This window comes from Coccinella septempunctata, chromosome 6 (assembly GCF_907165205.1).
Source record: "Coccinella septempunctata chromosome 6, icCocSept1.1, whole genome shotgun sequence".
In the NCBI taxonomy this organism is placed as follows: domain Eukaryota; kingdom Metazoa; phylum Arthropoda; class Insecta; order Coleoptera; family Coccinellidae; genus Coccinella; species Coccinella septempunctata.
In genome coordinates this window covers 5426556-5446664 of record NC_058194.1, presented here as the reverse complement: position 1 = coordinate 5446664, position 20109 = coordinate 5426556, and the positions used below count along the sequence as shown (strand labels likewise).

Below are 20109 nucleotides of genomic sequence, written 5' to 3'. Positions count from 1 at the left end.
TTAATAGCAGAGCTAAATTTCAAACTTGGGATGATCTTGTTGTTGAGTTGAAGAGAGATTTTCTTCCTTACTTTTACGAGGAGGACTTGGAACAAGAGATCAACACAATAATATATATATCTAATAATGTATCTACAATATCTAGTTCTCGATGTTGGAATTGCGGTTTATCTGGTCACAACTATCCTCAATGTCGAAAACCCAGAACAGTATTTTGTTATGGTTGTGGTAAGAAGGACACATTTAAGTCTAAGTGTGATCAATGTAATTCAAAAAACGTGCATCGCGGTGGCGAGAACACGAATCTCGTCACCAGTCAGAACGGTCATGTTACAGTCAGTCGAAATGTCACAAATCATGGCGCCGCGAATTCGAGAAACAACCGAAGACAAAACGTTTCGAACCAATAGAATATTCACATTTGAATTGACCAAGGCTTTTTTTCAGATTCCTTTGGATGATTCTTCCTGTGCCAAGACCGCCTTTGCAGTTCCAGGAAGAGGTCTGTTTGAGTTTGTTGTTTGTCCGTTTGGACTGAAGAACAGTCCTAGAGCTATGGTTCGCTTAATGAATAAGGTTATAGGTCATGACTTAGCGCCTTATTGTTTTGTTTATCTGGATGATATCATTATAGCCACTCCTACTTTTGCTCTTCATATCAAGAGGCGAATTTTGGCGCTAGTGGTTAACTATGGTTAGGTTGTAGTTACTTGGGTAACCACATTTTGGCGAAGATAACCATGTAACTATGACGTTTTAATGACGTCACACGAAGTTAACCACGTAACCTTCCTCTTGAGTACAATGTGGTATGTATTTCTATCTCCTTTCAATGAGTGAAATGGAATATTGGACCATTGATGCATTGAACTCTATTGGAGTTCCCACAGAGTTCAATGCATTGATGTTATGTGGAATTCACAAAGTTTTGAACAAAGAGAAAGGGAAGAAAGGGGGAAAGGGGGAAGAAAGGGTCTCTGGTTTTGAAGAGATGGATGCTATAATCAAAGATTAACCTTCCTCTTCGATATAACGTTATTTTTATAAATAAAATTCAATTTCTGTACCAGACAGAAAAGAAATAAGAAGGGAACTGGGAAGATAATCCGTTTAATTAAGTTTTCACTCGTTAAGCAAAACTGAAAATTTGAATTTGATAATTTTGATTATTCTTAAGCTTATGAATTATTATTTACTAAGTAGGTATGCTGAGGTCTTGGTCGGATTAAGACTTTTTGGATGATTTTTTGCTTTGTTAGACTTGATAAAGCCCTAAGCTATTTGGGATGTATATATACATAGAGGGTCCATGTACTACGTCAAGTAAAAATATGAATTAATGAGTATCTAGACGATCAAATGTAGAAGTATCTGAGTAGATAGTGAAATAATGAATCCTCAATGTAAAATCATTTTTATCTATTACAAACTCAAAAATATAAAGGAGTGTAAAAAAAAAACGGTATTTTAAAAGCACGTTTACTAATAACTTTTAATATTACAGATCTTCCTTTAAACAAAGCAATGGTATTTTCAATTCGTGTCGTTTCAGAGAGTAGAAAATTGAAATGCTTCTCCTTGGCCCTTGAATTTCCACTATCACTACTGATATAAAAATTTTTGCTGCTCATTATTTGCGGAACATGAAGCTTAAGTTCCCAACTGGTGAAAGATATATGTGAATTGAATTCATATTCCATGTCTCTTTCCATATCATTCAGATTATCAGATATTCATCGATATGGACACATAAACCAATGTTTGCAGGGATAAACAAGTCCTTCTATCAATTGGTACTTTCCATAAAAGTATTTATCTCCTTGTTGAAACATATTTTGATATGGTTTCCCTTTCCTTATTCCTCTAACCTCCATTTATTAATTTATTCGGAAATCCATTAATCGAACAAATCAGGCGGCAGTGCTAGTTGACACCTTCCAATAAATGTCATCAGTAACTATGACGTCACACATAACCATAACCATAGTAAGTTGTGGTTACAGCGCCAAAATTCGCCTAAGGTTTTGAAAGAGGTTTATCAGAGACTCAAAAACGCGAATCTCACAGTAAATTTAGATAAGTGTGAATTCTGTCGCCCATCTCTTGTTTATCTTGGGTTTGTAGTCGATGAACATGGTTTGAGAACTGATCCAGAAAAGGTTTCTGCGATTGTCAATTATCCAACCCCCAAAAGTACAACTGAGATCAAACGTTTAATTGGTCTTGTCGGTTGGTATCGGCGTTTTATAAAAGATTTTTCGTCTGTCTGTTCTCCCATAACTGATTTGTTGCATGGTCGAAAGAAAGGACAAACTATAACTTGGACTCCTGAAGCCGAAGCAGCTTTCACTGAAATAAAATCTCGTTTAGTTTCAGCACCAGTGCTAGCCAGCCCTGATTTCTCGAAACCCTTCTTTATCCAGTGTGATGCTTCTGATACAGGTGTTGGTGCTATTTTATACCAGGAATGTGATGGTTTGGAACACCCTGTAGCTTACGCTAGTAAAACTTTGACAACTTGTCAGCGTAAATATACTGTGACAGAAAAAGAATTGTTAGCGGTCATTTTCGGAATTGAAAAATTCAGGAGTTATGTAGAAGGTACCAAATTTACAGTTGAAACGGATCATACCTCTCTTATCTATCTTCATAACTTGTCAAATCCTTCCGGACGTTTGACTAGGTGGGCTGTTAAACTCTCTCAATTTAACTTTGCAATAAAACATCGAAAAGGATTTTTGAATGTTGTGGCTGATGCATTGTCGCGCTCGGTCGCAGATATTTCTGTAATAATTGACGTTTCTACTTTTCAACCTGATAGATGGTATAAGTCAATGATTGAAAATGTTCTGAAGAGTCCCGATGAATATCCTTCTTTTCGTGTTGAAAACGGGATTTTGTATAAACATTATCTTTCACATCACAATTTAACTAGTAATTTAACCGATTGGAAAATTGTAGTCCCTTCCACTAATCGTTTGGAAGTTCTCAGCTTTTATCATGATAAAGAAACTTCTGCTCATTTAGGAATATCTAAAACTCTTAATCGAATATCAGAATTATACTACTGTCCAAAAATAAGAAGGGACGTTTACAAATATGTTAGAAAGTGTCCTAGTTGTGCTGCCTGTAAAAGTACGAACTTGCCTCCGGCCGGTCAAATGGGTTCATATAAAAACATAAATTTTCCCTTTCAATGCCTTTCTGCGGATATTTCAGGTCCCTATCCTAGATCTAAAAACGGAAACCAATATGTTTTAGTGGTTGTCGATTGGTTTACTAAATTTACTTTGGTTCAGCCGATGTCTAATGCTACTTCGAAAAATATCGTCAAATTTATTGAAAATCATGTATTTCTCATTTACGGAGTACCACAGATTATGATGGTTGATAACGGTAGTCCATTCATCAGTAAAGAGTTCAAGCATTTGATGGAAACTTATCGAGTGCAAAAGATTTGGTACAACGCGAAATATCATCCTCAAGTTAATTTCGCAGAGCGAGTCAATAAAGTTATCGTTACATCAATCCGTTGCTACATTCATGATAATCACAAAACATGGGATTCTTCTATTTTCAAAGTAGCTCAAGCTATAGGATTGGCAAAACATGACGTCACCGGATATTCTCCTGCTTTCTTAACTTTTGCTCGGAATGTTCCTGTGACAGGGGATTTTTATGGAAAAATTTCGGACAATGATAAGAATATTTCTTCTATTTCAGACAAATCACAACGAATTGATGACGTTCAAAAGCTTCCTGATTTATTTGTAGAAGTGCGAAATAGGTTGCATCAGGCTTATCTTAGGAACTCTCATCAATACAATTTGAGGAAATGAAAAGTTAAATTTTATGTCGGTGACAAGGTGTGGAAGAAGAATGTTACTCTTTCTTCAGCTGTCAATAATTATTGTGCCACTAGAGTTGTTTCAGATTTGGTTTACGAACTTCAAGATTTGAATGGTAACGATTTGGGTCGCTGGCATATTAAGGATATTAAGTCAGCCTATATGGATGAAAACTCAGATTCCGATGAGGAGGAATATTTCAGCGCTGATTCAGATGATAGCTCAAAATAATTTTATCTCCACTTCCTTGCCTTGTAATTTATCTTTATTATCTATAAACAATGGTGTCGTGAAGGAGAATGAATCTGTTGAATGGCATAATTATGAAAGAATCTACATTTTTGTGTTCCTTCGGAAAATTTGTGCTTTCATGAGGAAACCTTTCAACGGAGTTATGTTGATTCGGTTCTAGTAATTTTGATAATTTGAGAACTGATGTAACATATAAATTTGCGTTCTATATGATTTATCTTTATACTTATCTATATATTAATTTTGAGTTTGATAATAGTGCCTGAATTTCTACCTGGTTCCTCTGTGATTGACATGAATCTAAATTAAAAAAAAAAAAATTTGTGAACTCCTAAAGTTTCCAAATTTTTTTTTTACCCAGGTGGGGTGGTGTGTAACGATCTCGTTACAACCCTAATCCTCATCGCCGTGACGCTACTGCTTCCGTAATATACGGAATAATTAACCGGATTTTTCTTAGGAGGGAGGGGAGTCGTTCATTTTCAATTCCATTTGAATTGACCTTCAAATCAATTATATTTTGAACTTGACGTTGTTAACAGGTGACGAAAAGTGAGTACGTTATATCTGGTGATAAAATATCTTCATTGATTAATTTCAATTATATTAATTTCATTTCATTTTCTTTGTTCAGAAATTTAATTTGCTGAATTTCGTAATTTTCATCCTGCTCACCATCAGTGGGTTGGGACTTTATTTATTAATTCCTTTTTTCCTTTCATTTCATCCCTTGCCAGAGAGTACACGCTCCCTTTTTTGTTATCATTTTTTCTTTAATTTCTTGATATAATTCTTTCGGATGATTTATTGAAAAGTTGTTGTACTTCTATTTGGTTAATTCTAGTTTGACCAATTTGTTGAATTTGTTTTCTCTTTCCGGAAAGATATAGCTAGAATTTTGTTATATTTTGTTGAACTTGATCATAGTTTTTCATCTATTCAATCACATATAGCTCGTTATTCTGTGAATTATTTCACTTAACACTTAAAAGGCGTTTTGTACTGATTCCAATTATTATATTACTGTCGAAGGAGTTAGTTGTAACAGAATTAAATCGACCACCATTTTGACATCTACTAATTTTTGTCTATTCTGCGCTGCACGTTGGAGTATCAGTTGACATTGAAGGGAAGCAACACCGTCTGAAGCTGAGTCTTAAGATCAGAATCTGGTGGACTGAAATCTTTTGGTTGATATACACCCAGCGAGCCTCCAATAACTGAACTGCAAATCAAAGGCATCTGGATTGAACCAGTGAGAACTGAAATTTTCTGCCAATTACCATCCAACGGGAAATACCCAGAATAGAACAAGTGAGGTCTCAAAATTTCTGTTTTTTTATAACTTTAACTCGATCAGTACATATTTATCAAAATTCTGTCTGGAGCCCAATTAGCTTTCTATAACGCCTTATTTGTATTTTTTTTATATAATCAGCCTTCAGCAATCATAACTTATTTTTTTTTTTTTGTAAATTTTTAATTTTAATAAAATTGTAAAAAGCCATTTTCTTCAACTTTCCCTGAAGCAGGATTTCCCTTGGTTTACGTGGTAAACCTGGCGCCCAACTAAAGTTAGGTTCTGTGAAGAAAATTTTGGGGACTCACCCCTCACCGTATCCATCTGAGCAGCCGATAGGCCAAGTACAACTGTAGGTTACAATTTTTGGAAAGCTGCCAAGTTTTGAAAGAAGGCCAATTCGGTTTTCGTAAGGGAAAATCAACACAGGATGCTGTAGCGCAACTAACGGCCAATATATATCGCTCCCTTGACACTGCTAAACCATGCCTTTGCCTATTTATCGATTTAAAGAAAGCTTTCGATACCGTGAAACACGAAAAACTATTGAAAACACTAGAAGGATATGGAATTAGAAATCGAGCTTTGGATTGGTTTGGGAGTTACTTGTCGGGCAGGAGTCAACGTGTCCAGGTTCGAGATCATCTTAGCACCTCTTCCCCCATCCAATGTGGAGTGCCTCAAGGAACGATCTTAGGACCACTATTGTTTATAGCATATCTCAATTCAATTCTCACAATCAATATTGAGGGTGAATTGACTGCTTTTGCTGATGATGCGGCCATTTTTTACCATGCTGATACCTGGGAGATGTTGAAGGAACGCTATCGTTCTCAAGAACTGCACAAGCGTATGAAATAAAAATTGTTGATAAATTCAAATATTTGGGAATATACCTGGACAAACATCTGAGGTGGAACTATCACATAGAACATTTGGCCAAAAAATTGCGTATACTGATACCACGTTTCAGAAAGTTGAGAGATTTTTGCAAGTTGGGACTTCTGAGGAAGATCTATTTTGTGTTGGCACAGACGCACCTGAATTATGGAATATTGGCCTGGGGTGGAGTGACGAAAAGTTGCCTGAGGAAGCTTGAGATAACACAGGAGTGGCTACTGAAGATAATATTCAGAAGACCATTTCGTTTTCCAACCGAGAGATTGTATGCGGAGAGCGGAGTTATGGACCCGCGAAAACTTTTTTTCCTTGCGCTATCCATACATCAGAAAAAACATTTGGTGTCTGCAATTTTTAATGATCATCTATATGATACAAGGAATAAAGGAACGTGGATAACTCATTCGAGGACGAACAGGACAATAGATCAAAGATCTCATACCTATCTAGCTCCGTTCATATTCAATAAAATACCGCCTGAAATTAAAAATGTTGTAATGAAAGTCTTCAAGAGAAAAATTAAAGACTGGCTTGTCTCGCTGCCGACATGGAAAGTTTGCCAAATGATAGACTTGAAAAATTCTTATATCCATACTTAAGGACGAAAAATTAACCATGGCTCATAACAAATGACATTCTATCATTAGTTTTTTCTTTGTACTCCTTTGTAAATACAGTATGAATGTTTGTTTATTTCATAATGAATCATGAATTTTCCTCACAGGACAATTTCTGAAATTGTCTTCGGAAAAGAATTTATCTGGGATGTTTTTTCAACAGTAGATATACTTATGCATAGAATGAATTGTAAATATGTTGAAATTGTTTCTTTTTTTCTTTTTACTGTGACAATATAGGATGTAAATACTAGTCGAATAAACGTCATAATTATTATTATTATTATTAGATGTCACATTTTTCACAAATTTGCCTTGTCAGAGAGTCCATTGCAATATAATAAATTTTTCTGATTTTGTTGGTTATTTTACTAGCACGAATGTGTGGATTTTTTCAATTAACTCTAAACCAAAATCATTTGATAAAATTATTTTAATCATTTCTCGATTATTGAACCACCAAAAAAGGTCAAAGGCATCACGCAGTGCACACGATGTCAACAGTATGGGCACTCCAAATCTTACTGCAACAGACCTTATGTATGTGTTAAATGTGGAGGGGCGCATAACACCACAATGTGCAAAAAGACCAGAGACTCTCCAGCTAAATGTGCACTATGTGAAGGAGCCCATTCGGCAAATTATAAAGGATGTGAGTTCTACAATAAAATGTTTAAATCAAATAACGCCAATAATCGATTAAACATACAACATAGGCCAACCACACAACAAAATCTTGGAAAAAATCCACATCAACAAACACGACTGGACAATTATCCATCCTGCAAGACGTCTCAACAGCAAACCAATAATGTACAATACCAACAACAACAACAAAAACCACAAACCAGAAACTATGCAGATGTTACCAAGAACGGCAAAAACGTATATGTCGAAACTACTAGTGATGTGAGTCATATTATGAGCAGGTTCTTAGATGAGTTTAAAGCCATGATGCAGCAGCTGATTCAACAAAATAGTATGGTACTGAACATGCTAATCACACTTATAAGCAAAATTCACTAATTTTATCAAAATAGCAGAATGGAATTCCAATGGTCTTCTGCAACATAAGAATGAGGTCGAATATTTTTTCCATCAAAATTCCCTTGATATTCTACTTATCAGTGAAACACACTTCACAGATAAATCATATTTCAATTTAAGAAATTACTCAACATACTGGACCAATCACCCAGACAATACTGCCCATGCTGGTACAGCCATTCTAATCAAGAACACCATTAAACACTATGAAATGCCAAAGTATGAATACAACCACTTGCAAGCAACAGTTATCAAAGTTTAAACGCTAGCACATGACATAGCGATCGCTGCCGTATATTGCCCTCCAAGGCATAATAACAAAAAACAGGATTTCAAGGATTTCTTCGAAACTCTGGGATCAAAATTCATAGCTGGAGGCGATTATAATAGCAAGAACACCCTTTTTGGTTCAAGACTTACCACGACAAAAGGTAGAGACTTGGCAAGACTCATCCAAGAAGAAAACTATACCATCCTATCAACTGGTATCCCAACCTATTGGCCAACGGATTCAATAAAACCCCAGATTTATTAGACTTCTTCATAATAAATGGCATCTCATCCTCCTATATGAGTGTTATACCAAGTTATGAATTATCCTCAGATCACTCCCCTATCATAGCCACCATAAGCATGTGCATAATCCACAAACAACCAATTCCTCGACTACATAATAGAAAAACCGATTGGAACGAATACAGAAGAACAATAGAAAAAAATATACGACTCAATGTGAGCCTTAAAACCAACAGGGAGATAGATGAAGCGCTGACATCATTTATTGATATCCTTAAAGAAGCTGTGCAGAAAGCCACACCTACTTCACAACAAACGTACAAAGCATACAATGTTCCAATCAAGAGACTCTGAACCAGAAGAAAAAAGCAAGACAGAATTGGCATCAAACACACTCACCTACAGATAAAACTATCCTAAACAGACTAACAAACCAATTGAAATTCAAGATGAAAGAACACAGAGAACAATCCTTCAAAAATTATGTTATGGGGCTCAATAGATATGATAACACAGTGTGGAAACCGATAAAAAATTTAAAAAGGCCAAAAATTCATATAGCACGTATACACAACTCGCAAGGATCAACACTTCATTGAGCAAGAACGGATGAAGAAAAGTCTAAAACATTTGCTGAACATCTAGCCAGAGTATTCACACCCAATGATAATTTCCAAGACGAAGAAATCGAAAGAGAGCTTTTATATACTCCATCAAATGTCACCACCATCAAAAAACTCACATTGAAAGAAGTCCAAAACGAAATCAAATATTTGAATCCAAGGAAAGCAGCAGGAATGGACAAGATCACACCAAAAATGATCAAAGAACTTTCAAAGATTGGAGTATCATTATTGACGCAAATATACAACGCTATTCTGAGAAAAAACTATTGGCCTGATCAACTGAAGAATGCTGAAATAATTCTCTTTCCAAAACCAGGCAAAAATCCAAATGATGTCTCCTCATATCGACCAATCAGCTTACTGCCGATTCTGTCTAAAATACTGGAAAAGTTATTACTGCTGAGAATAAAGTCAGATACCAACAACCAAGAAATAATTCCTCAACACCAGTTTGGCTTTAGAGCTCATCACTCCACCACACAACAGATTCACAGAATAAGCCGTGAAATCAGCAAAGCCCTGGAAGACAAAAAATACTGTACATCTGCTTTTTTGGATGTCAGTCAGGCCTTTGATAAAGTCTGGCATCAAGGACTGTTATACAAGATCAAAAAGTGTCTACCGGTATACTATTTTCTACTGATGAAATCTTATCTTACAGGAAGAAGTTTTAGAGTAAGGGTCAACGATAAAGTATCCGATCTTTATCCCATAAAATCAGGCGTTCCTCAAGGAAGTGTTATTGGTCCGTTTTTATATTTGGTGTATACAGCAGACCTGCCCACATGTACTAACACAATAATCGGAACATTCGCAGATGATGCTGCAATACTTGCAAATGACGAAAATCCTGAAAAAACATCCAATATTTTACAAACGCACCTTGATAAAATACAAGAATGGGTCAACAAATGGAAAATCGAAGTCAATGAGACAAAATCTGTGCAAATCAATTTTACGCTTCGAAAAGGACAATGCCCTTCTGTTCAGCTAAATAACATACAGTTACCAGTATCACATAGTACAAAATATTTGAGAATTCACTTAGATAACGAATTAACATGGAAGGAACACGTGGTTAAAAGAGGGAGCAAATAGACCTGAAAGTTGAAGAGCTGTATTGGCTTATAGGCGGGAAATCTAAATTGTCGCTGGAAAACAAACTTCTCATATAAAAAGCAGTCATAAAACCTATTTGGACATATGGTATCGAACTGTGGGGATGTACTTCTAAGTCCAACGTATCTATAGTACAAAGAAGCCAATCGACAATACTAAGAATGATAGCAAATGCACCATGGTATGTGACCAACCAAACATTGCACGAAGATCTAAAAATATCTAAAAGGATGTTATGGACGTCATAAAGGAAAAGAGCCAGAAACACCACGATAAACTACACGAACACATAAACGACCTTCTACAGCCATGGCTAGAACCATACACCACCCGGAGACTCAAAAGGAATTGGCCAGCAAACCTTAAGTAGGATAGAAGGGGTCTTTTCATTGGAGAAGACCCTATGAACCTGTAGAGCCCATGCTCTACAGACATCAGATCAGCTTATAGAATTTGTATTCTGATTGCTAATGAATAAATGAAATGAAAAAAAAAAATTCTCGATTATGACATTGATCATCTCTTATTTCATCCAATGTCACTAGATTCACAGTTCATATATATTCATCTGAATTTTCACTATCTTCCATAGCTGGATTACGGGAAAGGCAATCTGCTTCTACATTCGCCTTACCTGGTTCATACCTAATTTCAAAATCGAATTGAGAAAGGAAATGTATCATTTCACCTAATTCTTCATCTGGTCTTGTACGAAATTCTTTTCCCTCTAAAGGTTTATGGTCTGTGATAACTGAGAATTTACGACCTTATAACCAATATTGCTAAAATTTTATCGCTTCTTTACTTGCAAGGCGTTGGAATTTTTTCAGTTTCTTTGAGAAATATGCTACTGGTTTCAGTTCACCGTTCATCTGTTTTTGTTTGAGAACAGCCCCAACTCCTTGAATACTGGCATCTGTATATATGGTTATAGCGGCACTTGGATCAAAAATTGCAAGGACTGGTTCAGAGCAAAGAATGTCCTTAACTTTATCAAAAGCTTCTTGACAATCCGGAGTCAAATTTCACATCTTTCCTTAACAAGTTATGAAATGGTCTGAGTAACCTAGATGAATTTTCTATATATTTGTGATAAAAATTTACTTTTTCCAAAAATTGCCTTATCTTTTTTCGCGTATCTGGAGGAGGAAAATTTTTGATTGAAGTTATATTGTCGTTGAGAGGTTGCACTGAATTGTTTCCTACAATATGTCATAAATATTTTACTTCTTTTTTCGCAAAATTACATTTATGAATATAAGTATGAAGCCTTCTTCACGTATTGCTTCCAATACTTTCTGTAAATCTTTTATGTGTTGTTCAAATGTCGGAGAAAATATAAGAATATCATCTATATAGTAGGTACAAAATGAATTCAAATTATGTCTTCGGATGATATTGCTTAAGATACGTTGGAATATCGCTGGTGATGTTTTTAGTCCAAAAGGTAAGCATTTCCTTGCCAATGACCATTTTGAGTCACAAGAGCAGTCTTTTATCTATCTTTGACGCGAACGGGAATAGACCAGAAAGCAGAATTTATGTGTGATGTGGTGAAAAATTTGGCATTCATTGTCTTGAATAAGATTTCATCGATTGATGGAAAGGGTTGTGGTTCAGGAACTATTAATTTATTAAGTTCATGAAAATCAACGCACAATCTTGTCTTAGATCCTTCATCCCTTTTGTACGCCAAGGTGACCGGTACTGCGAATGGTGAGGAAGATTCTTCAATTAAATTTGCTTTCAACAGTTTCCCTATTTGAAACTCTATTTATTTCTGATCTTCCATTGATCATCTGTAAGGTTTTTTCCCACAAATTTATGTTCTATAAGTGTAATTTGTGCTTCATTATCCTTAACTTGACCAATGTCAAATTTATGCTTCGCAAAAATATTTTTAAATTTGTTAATTATATTCAATGAACAGCTGTCGCCGCGAATGGTTATCTGTTTATCCGCTCCCCATATTGACGCGATAAAATCGTATTCGAGGTGTGAATTAAATTGAATTAAATTAAATGCTAATTGGTATAGTTATTTGTGATTCAAAATATTTATACTACATCAGACAACAATAAAATTGGCAACTTGTGACAAAAGACATGTAAAACTAGTGAAGTTTAACAAGAAAAAGGACTCAAAAAGTATCCCTTATCAGTGCAGATGGTCAAGATGCTATCATCTCGTCAACATTGATTACTTACCAGTGGCGTACCGCTGATTAGATAAAATGAACCAGACCCCGACCTCAAATGAATCAGAAATCGATTCTCATCATGTAATACACCCAACAAAAACACCAAATATTGCCCCAGTGAAGACACCAATGAATTATTCTCCAAGCACAACTGCCCCAACAACTAAAACCAGTGCTCACTTCCATCGAATGTCATCAACAAGTGACGAGGATTTCCATGGATTCGAAAGCAATGCAACAGGCAATAACGAATGGCAAGTAGTGAAAACAACAAACACAAAAAGAAGAAAAATAAACGCAAGCACTACAACCCCCATCGAAATTCGCAATACATTTAATGCTCTGAGTAGGACGAACGAGGATACCCAGCAACCAAACAACAGCCCAAGTAAAACTCCTAAACCACCCCCGATATACATCTATGGGGTTGTGGATTATGCAGAGATGGCAAGAAAATTAAAAGCTGTTGTGAAAGATGAAGAATACACCACCAAATGCTTAGCAGACAACACAATCAAGGTAAACAGCACTACACCAGAATCCTACAGAAAACTCATAAAGATTATGCGTGACAGTGATATAATTCACCACACCTACCAACCCAAAGAAGATCGTGCATATAGAGTAGTGATCAAACACCTGCATTACACAACAGACATCAATATAATTAGGCAAGATCTGATAACGGATAACACCGCTCACGCCAGATCCGCCATCATTGTGAAAAACTCGATAGGTCATATCGAACTGCCAGAATATAGGAAAGATCTGTTACAGGCCACAACAATAAAGGTAGAACTTGCATCATTCGAAATAGCAGTCTCCTCAGTTTACTGCCCCCCACGTCACAACATCAAGAAAGAAAACTTCAATGACTATTTCTCAACACTGGGCCCCAAATTCGTCGCCGAAGGAGATTTCAATAGCAAAAATACCCTATTTGGTTGACGTCTTACAACAGCGAAAGGAAAAGCATTAGCAAATCTCATACAAGAAAATGGCTACAACTTTTTATCTACAGGCACTCCCACATATTGGCCGACAGATCCTAATAAGATTCCGGACCTCTTCGTAACAAACGGCTTATCTCATTCTAACATGGACATTACAGCAAGCTACGACCTGTCTTCGGATCATTCTCCCATAATCGCAACAATCAGTGCTTTCATAATCCACAAGAAACAAATTCCCAGACTGCACAATAGGAGCACCAATTGGGACGAATATCGACAAAATATCGACGAGACCATAAGCCTGAACGTAAGCCTGAAAACCCCAGATGAAATAGAAGAAGTGCTATCAACATTCAACAACCTAATTATACAAGCAGTGGAACAAGCAACACCTGTAATCAATGTAATAAATGATACCCACAATATCACTGCAGGAATTAAGGAACTAATTGCACAGAAGAGAAGAGCAAGAGCAAGATGGCAGCAAACGCACTCCCCAGCTGATAAAAACACCTTGAATAAAACAACCAATCGACTCAGAGCGAAAATCAAGGAATTAAAAGAAAACTCATTTCAAGAGTACATCTCAAATCTAAGCAGATTTGATAATTCAATATGGAAACCAATAAAGAACTCTAAAAAACCAACAACGCATACATCAGCTATACGTAATACATCAACACCTAACACACATTGGGCCAGAAGTGACGAAGAAAAAGCCAACCTATTTGCCGAACACCTAGCCACAGTATTCACCCCCCACAACGACGCCAGAGATAACGAGATAGAAAGAGAACTCCTAGAGGTACCCAACATCACAGCACCAATTAAACCTTTCACCACGACTGAAGTCCAGGACGAACTCTGTCGCCTCAATACAAGAAAAACTGCAGGAATTGACAAAATAACACCGAAAATGCTTAGAGAGTTTCCAGACAAGGGAACCACTCTACTTAAGTATATTTACAATGCTATACTGAAACTAAATTACTGGCCACAGCAGTTCAAAATAGCCGAAATTATTTTAATTCCAAAACCAGGTAAATATCCTAGCAGTGCGACCTCCTATCGGCCAATTAGTTTGCTACCTGTCACCTCCAAAGTCCTCGAAAGACTTGTCCTCCGTAGAATCAACACAGACCAAAATACTGAACAATGGATACCACATCACCAGTTTGGATTTCGAGCAGCTCACTCAACAGTGCAACAAACTCACAGAATAAGCCATGTCGTAAACGAAGCCCTCGAAAAGAACAAATACTGCACATCAGCGTTCCTTGACGTGAGTCAAGCTTTTGACAAGGTTTGGCACCCCGGCCTACTGTACAAGATAAAAAAATATCTTCCAATAACATATTACAAACTTTTGAGCTCCTATCTAGATACAAGAAAATTCAGGGTAAGAGTGAACGACAAAATATCAAATAATTTTCCCATATCATCTGGGGTACCACAAGGCAGTGTTCTTGGTCCCATTTTGTACTTATTGTACACTGCAGACCTACCAACCAACCCAAACACAGTAATGCGTACATTCGCGGACGACGCAGCCATACTAGCGAGCAATGAAGACCCAGTAGAAGCTTCTCACTTGCTACAGACTCACCTAGACCAGATACAAGAATGGCTGCATAAATGAAGAATAAAGATCAACGAGACCAAATCTGTACAAGTCAATTTCACACTGAGAAAAGGCCAGTGTCCACCAGTAAAAATTAACAACGTTCAGATACCAGAATCCCCTACAGTGAAATACCTCGGATTACACATGGATAGAAAGCTTACCTGGAAGGAGCATGTGGTCAAAAAAAGAAAACAAATAGATCTGAAAGTTAAGGAACTACACTGGCTCATTGGTAGGAGGTCAAAACTATCACTGGAAAATAAAATTCTCATCTATAAAACTATAATAAAGCCTATCTGGACCTACGGAATAGAGATCTGGGGATGTACCAGCAATTCGAACATGTCTATCATCCAAAGAAGCCAATCTAAAACCCTCAGAATGATAACCAATGCCCCGTGGTACGTTACAAATCAAACCCTACACGAAGACCTGAAGATACCGTATGTGAAGAGCGTCATAACAGAAAACAGCACCAAACATCACGCAAAGCTTGATAGCCACACAAACACTTTGCTACAACCACTGACTCAACTGCAGAACGATCGGCGACTTAAAAGAAAATGGCCAGCAGATTTGAAGGAGACTTGAAGAGGAATTGTCACTGGACAGGACCTCATCATGACACTTAGGAGCGTTCAGCTCTGAAGCCATCAAATGAGCTTATAGAATGTTTTTTTTTCTGATTGATTGTAACAACTATTATAATAAAAAAAAATATTTGTTAATTAATATTTCTATCCCATTCCTCTTCTTTGTTGTCAAATGTTCTAACTTTGCTTCGAAAAGCTCTTCATTAAAATTTAATGAAAATTCTGGGTTATCAATTTCATTGTCAAAATATCCTATTGTTTCGTCCTCATTTGTATCTAATCTCTGATAAATATTCTAATCATAATCTTGTTTCAATTGAAAATTCAAAATGGGATCTAATCCAAGTAGAATATCATACTCGAAGTTATAATTATTAACTACAAAAAGCACAATCTCTTTTTTAATCTTATTAATTCTGATTTTAGTTGTTAGTTTTCCTGAAAAATTTGCTCTGCCATTGACTGTTTTAAACGTGTTTTTATTATCTTTAATTTTGAGTTTTAACTTTTCTATCACTTTCGAATTCAGAAGAGTGACATTTGAACCTGAATCATAAATCCCACATAATTCATCATTACTTAAAAACACTCTCAATTAAATCAATGGCAGCAAACCTAGTTTTTTTGATCGGTTACAGTTTCATTGAATCTATTCTGTACCCCAACATTATTCACTGTCCTTATAATACCTTTCACATCCTCTTGCTTGTTATTATTTTTTATTTTTAAACGGCATAAAGATTCTAGATGGAATCGCCCAGGAAAACCATTCCTATCAAAAAATGAGCATGGTTTCCTTTCATCTGCTTTTTTTAAAGATACTTGTTCATTAGTTTGCTTCTTGCTTTTGTTCTTGGTAGTTCGACTACTGTAATTTTTGACTAAACTTTCCAACTTTTTCAATTCATCAATTAGTTCCTCACAAGTTGTAACATCTGATCTATTAATTCTATCCTGAACAAAAATTGGCAAATTTATCGCAATCAAATCAATCAAAATGTCTATTGGAAAATTGTTCCTAAGATTCAACAACAAATTTTCCTTTCGAGAAGCATAATCAACTAAACTTCCACCCATGTATCTAAATGAATATGCCTCCCTAAATTTATCCCAACTCGTTTCACAGAAGCTATCCAAAAAGTTTTTCTTCCAAGTTGCAAAAGAATTGTTCAAACTTAATACTATGAATTTAGAAGCAAACCATTCTTTAGCTGTTCGATCGAGAAGCAAACGTAGAATCAGTATTTTGTCTCCATCAGCTTCCACTCCACATCGAGCGCATTCAGTCTCAAGGCCTCCAAACATGACGTAATTGATGCATTTTTCCATCAAAATTGTTGAGTACAAGTTATCCTTTATATCCTTGAGATCCTTTTGTTGCTCATAGGAATATTCATTTCTTGAATCTTCTTCAGCAATCCTGAAAGCACTGTCTGTTCTTTCTCAGGTTTTGTTTCATATGAAGGTGAATAGGTCCGTTGTGAATACTCCTCTTTGAAAATCACATCTCCTTCGTCATCGAAATATAGTAACTCTAATTCAGTAATAAGTGGAATAACACATACGCGAAATGATCCCGGTGTTTTTATTGAAATCGAAATATTCTTCACTTTCTGAACAGCAAAGAGTGCACAATGATCACTTGGATTCTGTTTGTCAGCTGGTATTTCATAATACATCTTCGTATCAATATTTTGGATCCATTTGAACTTGAATATATTTTTCTTACTATTTCTTGGTGTTTCTAGTGCGATACAGTTTCTCATGGAAAGAGGCATTTCACTCAGCTAACCTACTTCTTATCTCACGATCAATAGCCTGAGTTTTTGAGTTATGAGAATGTTATCAATTCTTTATTCTTTATTGAAGAAATAGGTTTTTCTGATGTCATTAACCTGTAATGGATACAATATTTCAAATATTATCTACAAACTAGCATAAACAAAGTTCCAATTACTGACCTGTAATGGAATTAAAAACAATGCTATTTCTTCTTCTAAGTGTGAATTAAATACAATGAATCGAAATGATATATCCAATGACAGAAAATTGCAATTTTAAAATTTATCATGTCAGTCATGCGCACTCTATAAACTGCTATAAGAACACAAACAATAATAATACAATGGTGGTTTTCTTAAAAATAACACAATTTATTTTTACAAACATATCACCGAGTACCCGCGCTACCTGGATATCCGGACTTTGAGCGACTGCTTATCAGCTCATTGCCATTAATCTATGTTCTGACTATTTCCTTCCCAAATTTATATTATAATTAAACGGTAAATGAATGTTCAGCCGTTACCAAACTCTTGCACCTACCTCGTTATGGCAGAAACTAATGTGGCGTGCTGACTCTCCGTGTTCCACAAAAATGCGGTATGTCCACTTTCTTACGTTTTTGGTACTGTAAACTAGTGTACTGACAAATTTTCAATCATTACAAAACACTTGTAGAGCATGTTGTAATTTTACATATATCAAAGCGCGCCACTGCCTGGAGTTCCACTAATTGATCTTGCGAGAGGATGCTGACTCATGTACACCCTCGATACTAAAGCATATTTAATTATTGGCCATTACATTACTAGTATGTCAACATAAGACCCGGTGTACCCATCCGATTTTTTAAGATTCGGCGCCGTTGCGGGGCGAGATAAATTCAATGCACACTACACCGGAGTCGTTGCGGAGCCTGTAAAAATGATATGGCCGTTCCAGCGCCGCAACAGACGCCACGTGGTCTGATACTTTATACCTCAGACCACAAGAGCGGCGCCGCAACTTAATAAAAACCGGATGTGTACACCGGGCCTGATTCCTTCATATCATCAATTATAATTGTGCAGAATGTTTCGGAACCATTAGTGTTATCTCTTACTATTGTGATTGATTTGATCATGATATTGTTTAAAGTTTCCTAACTTATCACAGTATTAAAATGTACCAACCAGAAACATAATTGAAAAAACTTGGTATGATTAAAAACATATTTATTACCTCTCTCGTATGATCTGTCGGCGACAGGGTTTCTCTCATCGACAAAGACATTAGCAATTCTTGGGTCAACTTCTGCTTTCCAAAAGCTACCGCCCCACTTGTGACCATGATGCATTCACGTCCTTCATTTTGACATTCTGCTACCTATAAAAACATACGTTATCATGAAATGATAATTATAACCAAACGAGTAACCAAACTTCATCTTTTCACCATTTGAAATAGAGGGTTGTCCACTTAACTTGCTCAAAGCATTTTTCTCGATAGGTAAGGGATAAATATTTTTTCATTCTGCTAAGGAGATAAAGATTAAGTCGTCAGACGTCACGGTGCCGTTTCATTTTTTTCCAGGAAGCTTTTTCATTATGCTATTCGAAAAGTGCATTAATTCATTTTTTCTATTTCGTATTTCATGGTATATCCATTTCATTAATTTTTTTCCGTATTGTGACAACATGCTTTGATTTGAGAACATAAATATGATTTTATTTCTTGAAATCGAGGATACTTTGTAACAAACTATTTCAAAATTATATTCATTGAATTATGTATATATTTTATAACAATAAACAATATTTTAAATAACAAACGAAACATTTTGAATCATAATATGTGTTTATGCCCACCTTAATGATAGAATTATTTTTTTAAATTTTTTATTTTTTTATGTATTTATCAACTGTTCCATACAAATACATAATTCTTTCATTATATTCGTTGTGTATCAGCGACATTTTCCACCACAATTACGAATAGAAAGAAAAACAAAATTCATACACAATTCCTTCATAAAACACCAAATCACCCCGCTGGCGTTACCCACCACCATACTGAAGTCCACAAACATGCACCTTTTGCGTTTTTATCATGGATTTATTTCCAAATTCAGTAAACGCCATAATTTCTTCCCCATACTATATCAAACAATTCCATAAACATAAACAAGTGTAAATTAAATTAATCAATTAGTTTTACAAATGAAATAAAGTTGTGATTTATAAACGTCTTACGTTCCATTGAAAATTTCTTGTAAACCTTAATATTTCTAATACTCAACGGCAACAAATTGTAGGCCCTTGGTGCCACATGGTAAGCAAATCGTTCACTCACATTCTGATTGGAGTCAGTTACTCTTAGCAATCTGCTAGTCATACTACGAGTCACAATGTTATGCGAGATGTGAATTTTTAAGTGTTTCCGTTTATGCATAAATATCATATCATTTCTCATTGTTATCAAGATTGTTTGAAACCTCCTTAATAACCCCAAACATGGCATCTGATGTGCCTCTTCTCTCTCGGAACCCAAACTACTATTCGCTCAACACTTTGCTGCTATTTAGAAAGTTTATTAAGCTTGTTTTAGGGCAGTTTTCAGTTATTTTTCTATAATAGTTAATTAAACTAATTGGGCGATAATCTTAAAATTTATCCTTTTCACCTGCTTTGTAAAAAGGGGTTATCACATAGTTTTTAAACTATTTGGGGAATTTTCCACTACCAAATATTAGG

At 35.8% G+C, this 20109-nt stretch overlaps 1 protein-coding gene across 2 annotated transcripts in view; it reads right to left on the bottom strand.

Moving 5' to 3' along the window:
* The window catches only part of LOC123314688 (delta-1-pyrroline-5-carboxylate synthase), a 183707-nt gene that overhangs the window by 73115 nt on the left and 90483 nt on the right, over nucleotides 1-20109 (bottom strand). For both annotated transcript variants that reach the window (XM_044899992.1, XM_044899993.1), the window contains exon 3: nucleotides 18599-18742. In XM_044899992.1, coding sequence (XP_044755927.1) covers nucleotides 18599-18742 — 144 coding nt within the window. The remainder of the gene's footprint in view (nucleotides 1-18598; nucleotides 18743-20109) is intronic.